This window comes from Lontra canadensis, unplaced genomic scaffold (assembly GCF_010015895.1).
Source record: "Lontra canadensis isolate GAN:19392208 unplaced genomic scaffold, GSC_riverotter_1.0 scaffold130, whole genome shotgun sequence".
Lineage (NCBI taxonomy): Eukaryota > Metazoa > Chordata > Mammalia > Carnivora > Mustelidae > Lontra > Lontra canadensis.
Window position 1 is genome coordinate 3,195,991 of NW_022631124.1, and position 11,958 is coordinate 3,207,948.

The 11,958-nt window shown below is 35.0% G+C and overlaps 1 protein-coding gene across 2 annotated transcripts in view; it reads left to right on the forward strand.

Annotated features, from left to right (window-relative positions):
• Positions 1–11,958, forward strand: part of RANBP2 (RAN binding protein 2) — a 76,354-nt gene that overhangs the window by 40,659 nt on the left and 23,737 nt on the right. For both annotated transcript variants that reach the window (XM_032842420.1, XM_032842421.1), the window contains exons 10-19: positions 475–656; positions 741–916; positions 1,103–1,226; positions 1,911–2,072; positions 2,332–2,469; positions 2,562–2,708; positions 3,569–3,748; positions 3,830–3,913; positions 8,156–8,291; positions 11,768–11,862. In XM_032842420.1, coding sequence (XP_032698311.1) covers positions 475–656; positions 741–916; positions 1,103–1,226; positions 1,911–2,072; positions 2,332–2,469; positions 2,562–2,708; positions 3,569–3,748; positions 3,830–3,913; positions 8,156–8,291; positions 11,768–11,862 — 1,424 coding nt within the window. The remainder of the gene's footprint in view (positions 1–474; positions 657–740; positions 917–1,102; positions 1,227–1,910; positions 2,073–2,331; positions 2,470–2,561; positions 2,709–3,568; positions 3,749–3,829; positions 3,914–8,155; positions 8,292–11,767; positions 11,863–11,958) is intronic.

An 11,958-nucleotide genomic window follows, 5' to 3' on the forward strand; every position in this document is an offset into this window, starting at 1 on the left:
AGCACCTTTAAGTCTCTTGCAAATTGCCATGTTGCCAGAAAGGTTGTACCTCTTTACGCTTCTAAAAGCCCATAACTTTTTCGGTATTAAGTTTCTTGTGGGAAAAAAAGATCTCTTTATTACCCCAAGGGATTAATGTTGTGGGATCCCATTGTTTTAATGACTCTACTGAAAATCCATTGTTTCAGGATTTCATACTGTGTGGCTTCTGTCGCTACTGTGTTCTGTTGAGTTCTAGTGAGTACCTTTTTTTCTTAGATGGACTTGAAAGGAGCTTGTTTTTAAAATTCCTAAATATGAAGTGTGACTGCCTTTAGTAGGAACATGAGACTTTGGTTAGCATAGAATTTGACCCAGCTTTGATACAGAAAAGCAGTTATAAAATTAAGATGCATTTATTGTGAGTAATTGGCAATACTGATGGCACAAGCAAGATTCCCAAAACCTCAAGCCAGTTTTTCCTCTTTATTTCAGGTGCCACTCGAGCACATAATGGTAGTCTTCAGCACCTTACCTGGCTTGGCTTACAATGGAATTCGTTGTCTGCCTTACCTGCAGTTCGGAAATGGCTAAAGCAGCTGTTTCATCATTTGCCCCAGGAGACCTCAAGACTTGAAACAAATGCACCCGAATCAATATGTATTTTAGATCTTGAAGTAAGCAAAGACTTTAACAAATTAAATTTTTGAATTTTGTTTAATTTTTTTCTAACCTAAATTGATTTTCTTTAAACAAAACAGGTATTTCTACTTGGAGTAATATATACCAGCCACTTACAATTAAAGGAGAAATGTAGTTCTCACTGTAGCTTCTATCAGCCACTATGCTTGCCACTTCCTGTTTGTAAACAGCTTTGTACAGAAAGACAAAAATCTTGGTGGGATGCAGTTTGTAATCTAATTCACAGAAAAACAATGTAAGTAGTAAAATAAAAACATTTCTTTCATTTACAGCCTAAGTTTTTAACTTAAAAACCTATTTAAAAACTTAATGCCTAGGTATCTAATTCTCACGTGAAGATTGAGTTTAATTTTCATGTGATTAACACACATGTAAGTTTTGAACTGTGTTTATAAATCAGTTTTATTAAACTTTTTTTTAGACCTGGAACCACAGCAAAATTGAGACTTCTAGTTCAGCATGACATAAACACACTAAGGGGCCAGGAAAAGCATGGCCTTCAGCCTGCCCTGCTTGTGCATTGGGCAAAATGCCTCCAGAAAACGGTGAGTTCACTGAAGTGTAAGAATTTTTAAGAACATTATCTGGTTTTTAAAAATCAGACTTTTCACTGAATCTTAAATTCAGTTCAAAGAAATAGTATCAGCTTATTCACATTTTGCCAGGTGAAATGTATTTTTTTAAATCTTGCCACAAAATGGTTAATATCCAATATATAAACACTTAGAATAGTGCCTGGCACAGTAAACATGACATAAATATTAGCTGTTATTATTACTTAATAATTAAGTTATAATAATTATTATCCAGCCTCAAAATTTTTTTTTACCTGTTGGTAACAGAAGGCCTTGTAGGTTAAGGGTGTTACAGATCTTTATAAATATTTGAGGTCTGTTCTTTGGTGAGGTTAGGTGTGGATGTTTATTAACTCTGTGACCAAACTGTGACACTCTGACAAGTTTGGGCTATGTAAAATGGCAACTTTTAAAAAACAGATGGGGTTGCCTCATTAGGTAGTATCATTGAAAGTGTTTAAAGGTTGGGTCTGGAATGATCACTGGTATTATGGTGGTTGTTTATTCCAACATTTGGAAAGTGAGTTCTGTGACTTTTGAGATTCTGTTTTGCCTTGATTTGAAATTTTAATCAGTTCAGACCATTTATAAAGGAATTTTTAGATTCTGTTATTTATGTTCCTTAGGTTGTGTGCTTCTAACTTTCTATTTTAGGGCAGCGGTCTTAATTCTTTTTATGATCAACGGGAATACATAGGCAGAAGTGTTCATTATTGGAAAAAAGTTTTGCCAATGTTGAAGACAATCAAAAAGAAGAGCAGTATTCCTGAACCTACGGACCCTCTGTTTAAACATTTTCATAGTGCAGACATTCAGGTAATGGAGGATCCCTTTGTGAATGAACTGGAGATATGGATTTCCAGTTTATAAACAAAGAAATAGAGGTATAAACTGCTTAAATCAATTGCTGGCTCTTTGATTCTTGTCTTGTTCTCAAAGTCTACTAGCTGTCACAAACATGGCAGAAAAGAAGGCTGAGCTGTTAATTAGGTCCTGTAAAATCTTTGGGAAATCACTTGGGTTTGATATTCTGGGGGGAGAGGCAGCTGGACTAAAAATTACTAAATGTGTTTAGGCATCTGAAGTTGGTGAATACGAGGAAGAAGCACACATAACATTTGCTATATTGGATGTAGTTAATGGAAATATAGAAGATGCTATGACTGCTTTTGAATCTATAAAAAACGTTGTTTCTTACTGGAATCTTGCACTGGTAAGTAGATGTTGGTATGTGAATTAATAGTGTTTTTTTTGTTTGTTTGTTTTAAAAACCTAATTGTTTTCATGAAAGCATTCTTTGCTTAGATTTTTCACAGAAAAGCAGAAGACATTGAAAATGATGCCCTTTCTCCTGAAGAACAAGAAGAGTGCAAAAATTGCCTGAGAAAGGCCAGGGACTACCTGATAAAGATTTTAGATGACAGTGATTCCAATCTTTCAGTCGCCAAGAAGGTAAGCTGCAGGCTCTTTGTACTTTCTTACTATTGCTGAATGGATGGTAAGTAGTTTTACTTTGGTTTTATATTTTGATAATTTCAAAAGTAGTAATATTTATTTTTAGTGCACAGAAATGGTGTGTAAATATTAGCATTGCTTTTGTGTCTTAGGTTTGATATTTCTTAAACTTGGATATCTAACTTTTTGTTCTATAAAAATACTTGATAGGGAATTTAAAAAGGTTTCTAATTTTTGTTATCTTGGCAGTGTAATGAAAGCAGATATTGCAGCCTAAAGACTAGTTATTAATTAATTTGGCAGTTAAACATTTCACTGAAATTGAAAGTAGTTGCTGACACCTTCAGAGCATTTCTTCTCATCTTTTCCATTTGCTATGGATTATCTTTTTTCTGTCAGCAGTTTGAGACTGTCGTGCTGGTATTAAATTCATTTGTGTTCAACCTTCCAAGTATTTTGTTGATTAATTCATGCTGCTGCTCTTACGTTAAGATTGATATTGTCTGTCTTATCTCTTACATAAGATTGATATTGATACTGTCTTTCTAGCGTCTGTGTTTCTCTCTCCACTCAAAATTAATAAAAATAAGTAGCTTATTTTGTTCATGTGGAAAAACTTCCCAAGTTAACATTCCTCTACCATTATTATGGTTAACAGAAGAGATAGACTTTAGAGTCAGAAGACTTTAGATTACACAACGGTTTCATGTGTGTTCCTATGTTAAGTATAAAGTGCTTATTACACAAAAGTGAACATAAAAGCAAATTAGTAAGATAAAGTTTTTGTATTTATTTCAGAGTTGCTAGTTTATTTTTGCAAACTAAAGCCTTTGATTTGGTGCCCTTTTTTTTTTTAGTTGCCTGTGCCAGTGGAGTCTGTAAAAGAGATGCTTAACTCGGTCATGCAGGAACTTGATGACTATAGTGAAGGAGGTCCTTTTTATAAAAATGGTTCTTTGCGAAATGCAGATTCAGAAATAAAACATTCTACACCATCTCCCAGCATATATTCTCTATCACCAAATAAAAGTTACAAGGTAAGTAGAAAGAAATGAATCACTTCATTGCCGAATGTTTCTGTTCTAAATGTTTTAAATACTTTCTTATTATTTTTTTAGTATTCTCCCAAAACACCACCTCGATGGGCAGAAGATCAAAATTCTTTATTGAAAATGATCTGCCAACAAGTAGAGGCCATTAAGGTAAATCACTTAATATCTCTAAACTGTGCTTCTCTTAGGCCAAGATTTCTTCCTTGACCACTCCCTCACTTCCTTGTAAAACTGTCCAAAATGTCCCTTTGCTGTGCTACTAGAGTCATACTATTTTGTATAGTTTACCTTGACACTTAACCATATTATTTTTCTCATTTTTTAATTTTAGTTTTTTAAACTTTAATTCCAGTGTAGTTAACATAGCGTTAACATTAGTTTCAGGTTACAGTATAGTCACAGTATAGTGACTCAGCAGTTCTGTATGTTGCTTGGTGCTTATGTAGATAAATGTATTCTTTTTAATTTTTTTTCCAGTTTTTTAATTTAAATTCAATTAAGTTAACATATATTATTAGTTTTAGGGGTAGAATTTAGTGATTTATCAGTTGCATATAACACCCAGTGCTCATCTTATATCAAGTGCCCTCCTTAAGGTCCATCACTCAGTTATCCCTTCCCTCGACCCATCTCCCCTCCAGCAACCCTCAGTTTGTTCCCTGTAGTTAAGAATCTCTTAGTTTGCTTCCCTCTCTGTTTTTATCTTATTTTTTCCTTTCTTTCCCCTGTATTCATCTGTTTTGTTTCTTAAATTCCACCTGTGAGTGAAATCATATGGTATTTGTCTTTGACTGACTTATTTCGTTAGCATAATACCCTCTGGTTCCATCCATATCATTGTACATGGCAAGATTTCATTCTTTTTGATGGCTGAGTAATATTTATATATGTATACACACACACACACACACACACACACACATACATACACACACACACCACATCGTCTTTATCCATTCATCTCTTGATGGACATGGGCTCTTTCCATAGTTTGACTATTGTGGACATTGTTGCTATAAACATTGGGGTACATGTGTTCCTTTGAATCATTATGTTTGTATCCTTTGGATAAATACCTAGTAGTGCGGTTGCTCGGTTGTAGAGTAGATCTATTTTTAACTTTTTGAGGCACCTCCATACTGTTTTCCAGAGTAGCTGGCTATACCAGTTTGCATTCCCATCAAGATAAATGTATTCCTAATACCCATCACCTATTTCATCCATTCCTTCACCCACTACCCCTCTGATAGCCATCTCTCTGTTCTCTATAGTTGAGTCTGGTTTTTTCGGTTTGTTTCTTTCTCCCACCCTTACTTTGTTTTTTTAAATTCCACATACAAGTGAAGTCGTGTAGTATTTATCTTTCTCTGGCTTATTTCTCTTAGCATTATATTCTCTAGATCCATCCCCATTATTGCAAACGGTGGGATTTCATTCTTTCTGTGACTGATTAATACTCCATTGTGTATTTATATACCACATCTTTTTCAATCCATTCATCTATCATTGGACACTTGTGTTGCTTCCATATCTTGGATGTTGTAAGTAGTGCTGCAATAAACATATATCTCTTCGAATTAGTGTTTCCAGATTCTTTGGGTAAATACCCAGTAGTGTGATTACTGGTAGTTCTTTTTTTAATTTTTTGAGCAACCTCCAAACTGTGTTCCACAGTGGCTGCACCAGTTTGCATTTGCACCAACAGTGTGCGAAGATTCCTTTTTCTCCACATCCTTGCCAACACTTAATTGTTTCTTATGTTTTTGATTTCAGCCATTCTGACAGGTGTGAGGTGATATATCATTGTGGTTTTGAATTGCATTTCTGTGATGTTAAGCATCTTTTCATGTGTCCTTAGGCCTTAACCATATTTTTGAAATTACTTGTTTCTGCTTCCTCCACCAGGTGTGAATCCTTCAAAGGGAAAGACTCTTTAATCCAAAACATAGCAGCATTCCTGACATAGAGGTGGTTCCCAAGTGACTGAATTGAACTAGTGAAATAAACTAATTATACGTTGGTCTAGGAGTTCATTTCTCAAACTGATTGGTGTTGTGTGTCATATTTTATAGCTAGGTGTTGATATGTAGTTTCCTATCTTTTTGGTACCTTTATAAGAATTTGACTTAATCATGTAAGAAAATGGTTATGTCTTCATGATTTTATAAATTAGCTGTATGAAAGTCATCTTAACTCTTAGGCTCAAAGGAGCTTTATTTCCTTCTTTGGAATTGGGAGTACATGTAGGTTGTTTCAAGCTTGTTGGGCAAGAACTAAAGCACTTATATGTTTGAAGTTATTTTGAAGGATATTGTGATGTGTGTGCAGTTATTACAGTGTTATCAGCAATGTGTAAGAAGTGCTGTTTGGAGGGGAACAAAATTTTGAATTTGTGCAAAGATATTGTTTATGTAATCCTGGCCTATTATGATATTACATACCATCTTGGCTTACCTTATAGGTTTAGGCACCTAGCGTTGTATTCTGTGGAAGTATAGTGGAACATTATGTTCCTGAAAAGCTGAGGTTTAGTACTAACTCTGCTACTAATTAATGCTCTTGAGCCAGGGGATTCTTTTCTTTTTGCTTGGCTTCTCATCTGAAATGTGGGAATTATTGAAACCAGTTCTCAGCACATTTTCTAGTTGTTTTTAATTTTAAAATTATGATTATAGCATTAATTGCATGTTCAAAACTGTAGTGACTACGACATTTTTCCAGGTGATTCCATCAGTTTCTTATTTTTTTTTGGATGTGTAGCTTCTGGGCTAAATACAGTAGATGGACGAATAGGGAAAATCCATTTAATTTGAAAATTCAAGGTATCTTTGTCCTCCATATTTATGGCTTTTAGGAAATATCTATTTGGAAGCACTGTTAGAAGAAGAAAGTAAGACATGCTGTGTCTGTGACCTCACTTAGAGCTGGTTGGATACCTAGACCAACATACAGATATTTGATACTATTTTAAAAAATGACTGCTAATTGATACCACTGTAGTTTCTTTGGAAAAAGAAATAGTTTCTTGATAAGTGCATATTTTGTAAGGGGCATTTTATAGTTTCTGTGGGTGGGGAGGGTGTTGTCATTTAGTTGTCTGTAAAACAAATAGAGATCTGGTAATTAGCCACATAGTTACCATTAGAAAGCAGTATGTCTTCTGTCCATGTAGGCAGCAGAGTGGTATTAAGAAAACATATTTGGGGTAAAATCTGGTTTGAATTCCAGCTGTGCTATTTTCTTCATCTTTTATTTTTCTCAAGATGTGAGTTAATATTGCTTATTTGTGTAAGGATTAAGAATTTAAGTAAAATACCTGGACTCTATTATTTTTTTTTTTTAAAGATTTTATTTATTTATTTGACAGAGAGATCACAGGCAGGCAAAGAGGCAGGCAGAGAGAGAGGAGGAAGCCGGCTCCCTGCTGAGCAGAGAGCCCGATGCGGGGCTCGATCCCAGGACTCCGAGATCACGACCTGAGCCAAAGGCAGCGGCTTAACCCACTGAGCCACCCAGGCGCCCCCTTGGACTCTATTATTATATACATAATATATTCTGAGCAGATACCAGTTATTTTCTTTCCCTTTCCTAGTGGATCATTAGAGCATCAGCCTTGAAAGATTTGTAGTGTTTTGTTACATCATTTGTGTGTAGGTTGAAAGCTAATATTGGGAGGTAGTTTAGAACATTGAGTAGCCTAGATGGACTGGAAGGGAAAGCAGTGTGGAAAGGAGGTTCTGGAAGGGTGTTTGGAGCAATACTTCTGAGGACCAAAAATATCAGAGAAGTTGAATTTGTAGGTTCTTGTGTTTTTGAACAGGGAAGTGTCTTGTCTAGAGCTCAACTTTAGGGGCACCTGAGTGGCTTAGTTGGTTAAACGTCTGCTCTTGGCTCAGGTCAGAATCCTAGTGTCCTAGGATCGAGGCCCCCATTGAGCTTCCTGCTCAGTGAGGAGTCTGCTTCTCCCTCTTCCTCTGCCCCTCTTCCTACTTGTGCTGTCTCTTGTTCCCCTGCCCTCTCAGATAAGTAAATAAATAAATAAAATCTTAAAAAAACAAAACCCTCAACTTTGGAAAGATTAATTTAGGCACATGTGGAATGGAAATGGAGATAAAGCCATCTAGGAGGTTATCAGTTTAGGTGATAGCTAACTCTAATCTAGAATGAATTAGGTAATATGGTACTAAAGAATGAAAGAATGGGAGGAAATAAGTTTTAACTAATTAAGGATCATTTACTTAAATGAGCGCCTGATACACAGATCTACTGGAAATACTGAATCTCTAAAAACACATCAAGTATTTAAAGTATTTAAATTTAAAATATTTGTTTGCTCTATCACTATTTCTGAGATGATACAATTGCTTACAGTTGTTTTCTTTCTTCCAACAGAAAGAAATGCAGGAGTTGAAACTACGTAGTAGTAACTCAGGGTCCCCTCATCGTTGGCCTCCAGAGAATTATGGACCAGATTCAGTGCCTGATGGATATCAGGGATCACAGACTTTTCATGGGGCTCCACTAACAGGTTCGCAACTGGATAATTCCAGATTTTAGTAAAGTCAGTGTACTTCTTCCTCTTTTACACAGATAACTTGTGAACTCACCTTGTCTATATACATTTGTTTATATACATGTTTATACATGTCTGCTTATATGTTTCTTAAGCCATGTTTGGTGTTACTGAAATTTTTATAACTCCAAGCAGAAACAAAACAAGCTTTATCTGATCCTTTAATACATCTGTCAGAGAAGCTGAGCCTATTCCTGACTTTGGAAGATGTTACGTGATATTATTTTGCATTAAGAGATGGCTAAGTAAAACCTTTTCAGGATTTATTTTGGTGATATACTTAGAGGACATTCATAGGAAATCTTGTTTATTTTGAAATACCATGGTCATACAAAGAAGGAAGGAGGTGGAGCTGGGTTATATTGAAATTTGAAGTTGTACATAGTGATTTCTTGAGCCAGTTTGTGTGTTTGAAATGTGGAGATAAAACTTGCCTCACATTATTGTGAGCGTTTGTGTATGTGTAGGTGTATATTAGAGTGTATAGTAAACACTTAATGCACCAAGGGTGTCCTGTGGGTTTTCTGTGTGCAAAAATGATTTGTGCATGTAATTCCCTTTAATCATGGTAACCGAGAATGGTAGATATCATTATTATTATTATTATTTTTTTTTTTTAAAGATTTTGTTTGTTTATTTGAGAGAGAGAGTGCATGAGCAGGGGTTTGGGGGGGCAGAGGGAGAGGGAGAAGCAGACTCCCTGCTAATCAGGGAGCCTGAACACAGGGCCCAGTCCCAGGACCCTAGGATCCTGATCTGAGCTGAAGGCAGATGGTTAACTGATTTTACCGCTAAGGCACCCCATGAATTCTGTTTTTATAGATGAGGAAGTGGGTTTAGAAAGGTAATGTAATTTATCCATTATTGTACAGTTAATTATTGGTAGAGTTGGGGTTCAAACTTCAGTGGTCTTAACTGGAAAGCCCCTTGCCAGTATGATATATTGCCCACAGATAGCCAAAAATGATGATAAAAACAGATTTGTTGTTTGACATGAGATAGATTCCTGAAATGGTAGTAGTGTGTTTTTTTTCTAATTGGTTTTAATCCAGGGAAGATTTAGAATAGTATGTTCCAGTTTAGATGAGCACATTATGTGATGGTTCATAGGGCCGTACTGAAGGCAGCCTCGCTATCCTGTTTTGACAGTGTCTTCTAATGTAGGCAAAATAATAGGAAATCCTGTAAAGTCAAACTTACTAAATGTCATAAGTGATAGATAAATTTATGAGATGTGTCAGGAGTACACTTAAAAACCCTGTGCACTATATAGAGTCTGGCATAGAGAAGTCAGTAAACTGGCTAGCCTTTTCTAGGGCTTTTTGAGTGCTGTGTGGAATTGATCGTTGGCACCTTTTGAGTCACAATTTCCATTTCTTCTGTGTATAGACATAAAAGGTCTTCTGGTTGTTAAACATAACATTCACATTGTCTCATTTTATTCTTGCAATTACCCTATGAAATGTATAGAAGCAGCACATCCTCATTTTACAACTGAGAAATAGGGAGACCCCTAGTAGCTAATTGACAAGGTCGCAAAGCAGCTTTGTGGCCCTGAAAAGTGGAGAGCTCAAGTCTGTTTTGCATTCCTATGCTCACAGATTTTGTTTTTTCTTAATGAAAGTAAAAATATACCAAAATGTTTCTTGTCTTTTTAAAATAAGATGATTGAAAACAATGATTCTTAAGTTTATAGGAAATAATCAGAAGTAATAGCAATGTAAACTAAAAACTAACTATACCACTTAGAGTGCTATTAATTAACATTTTGGAGCATTTCCTTCTGATCCTTTCTCTTTGTATATGTAAAGAATTTTTAGTGAGATTTTTATCATTATGTTGTATGTAGATGAGTAGTCTGTTTTTTAAATATTAGAATTCTGAGCATTTTCTTAAATATTTTTTGAAAATACTTTTAATGAATACAGGTTTTCCCATCATGTAGAAGAACTGCAAATTTTATTCCCTTATTATTTCCAGTTTGCTGTTTTACATAATGCTGTGGACACATTCTTAGGATTGTTAGGGTATTTAAAAAATTCTTTTGTGTTGGATAATTGCTTTCAGGAAAAGCTATGCCAGTTTACACTTTTTTACCACCATTGTCTGATAGTGCCCATCTCATTGCATTCTTGCTTACTGTTAGCGATTTATTGGTTTTGAAAAACCTTCACCAATTTTTAAAAACAAACGTGGTGTCAGTTTTTATTTTTTATACGGGGCATGTTCAACAGTTTATAATCTTTTTATATTTTCTGAGTTATCTGTTTATTTGGTACTTTTTTCCTAGTAAGATTATTTTTAGTAGGTTTATAAAAACTTTTTTTCCCCCTCCATTGTTAAGAGTCACTATCACTGATAAAGTCACTAATTAAATTTTCAGACTTTATGATTCTTGGCTCATATCCATCAGCTTGCTCTGTGTTCTGTTCCTTTTTTCTCCCCAGAATGTTTAAAATAACCATCTTTACCAGGCATTTCCATTAGTTTTCCAAACTCAAACTTGGGCTTCTTTAGCAATTTTTACTTTTGTAGTCACTGTGAAGAGAACATAAATAGACTGACTAGTCTTTTCTAGGTCTTTTTCAGGGCTTTCTAGAATTAATTGTTTAGCGCCTCTTGGGTCACAGCTTCCATTTCTTCCATGTCACGGCATAAATGGTCTTTTAAGTTGTTTTGTTTTCTGATAAAACTTTAATAAAACAAACTAAGCAGTAATTGTTGGTAGCTTTGTCATGAACACGAGTGTCTTCCAGTTGTTGGTTTCCTGGTGAAACCCATACAAAACTGATTGAATAAATAGTTTGGACATCAACATGAGTGTCAGTCATGATGTGCCTTTTTTTTTTTTTTTGTAAGCCAAGGAACACGTTTTGTGTTACCTGTGAGATTCTTTGCATGAATTTATCAGGTGATTTTTGACTGGAACATTTTCAGCTTGAGTTTATAAAATGCAACCTTTTCTTTCTGCAAATTTTTAAGGCTTACTTTAAAAAATGGCCCTAAGGCCAATCAGATGCATTTTGGTTCCTTAAATCCTTCCTGTGACTAGTGTATTCCCAGTATTTCTGATGTTGACAATAGACTGTGCTTTCGTATCATACCAATCTTTCTTAGAAATGGACCAAACATTTTCTTCTTGGCTCCTTTTTTGATGCTTGTTGTGAGGCGCTTGTTCTTGTTGACCACTGTGGTGCTGCTCTCTTACTCCTCATGTGTCATATTTAGGGGTTTTCCTAGTTTGTCATTTGATAATCTTCTTTATGGTATATTTTGATGTATAGAAATTTAAAAAAATCTATAGTTAAATCTTTCTTTGATTTCTATTGTTTTTGTAATTTATAGTTCTTGCCTAGATAGTCTTAACTATAGTATAGACTTTTTTAACTGTTTTCTTTCTTTTCTTTTTTTTTCTTTTTTTTTTTTTTTAGTTGCAACTACTGGCCCTTCAGTATATTATAGTCAGTCACCAGCATATAATTCCCAGTATCTTCTCAGACCAGCAGCTAATGTTACTCCCACAAAGGTAACAAAGGAATAATTTATACATTTATAAATATCTCCTTTTTAATTGTTCAGGCTTCCTTCAAAGAAATTCAAGAAGTAGTTCAGCATTAAAACT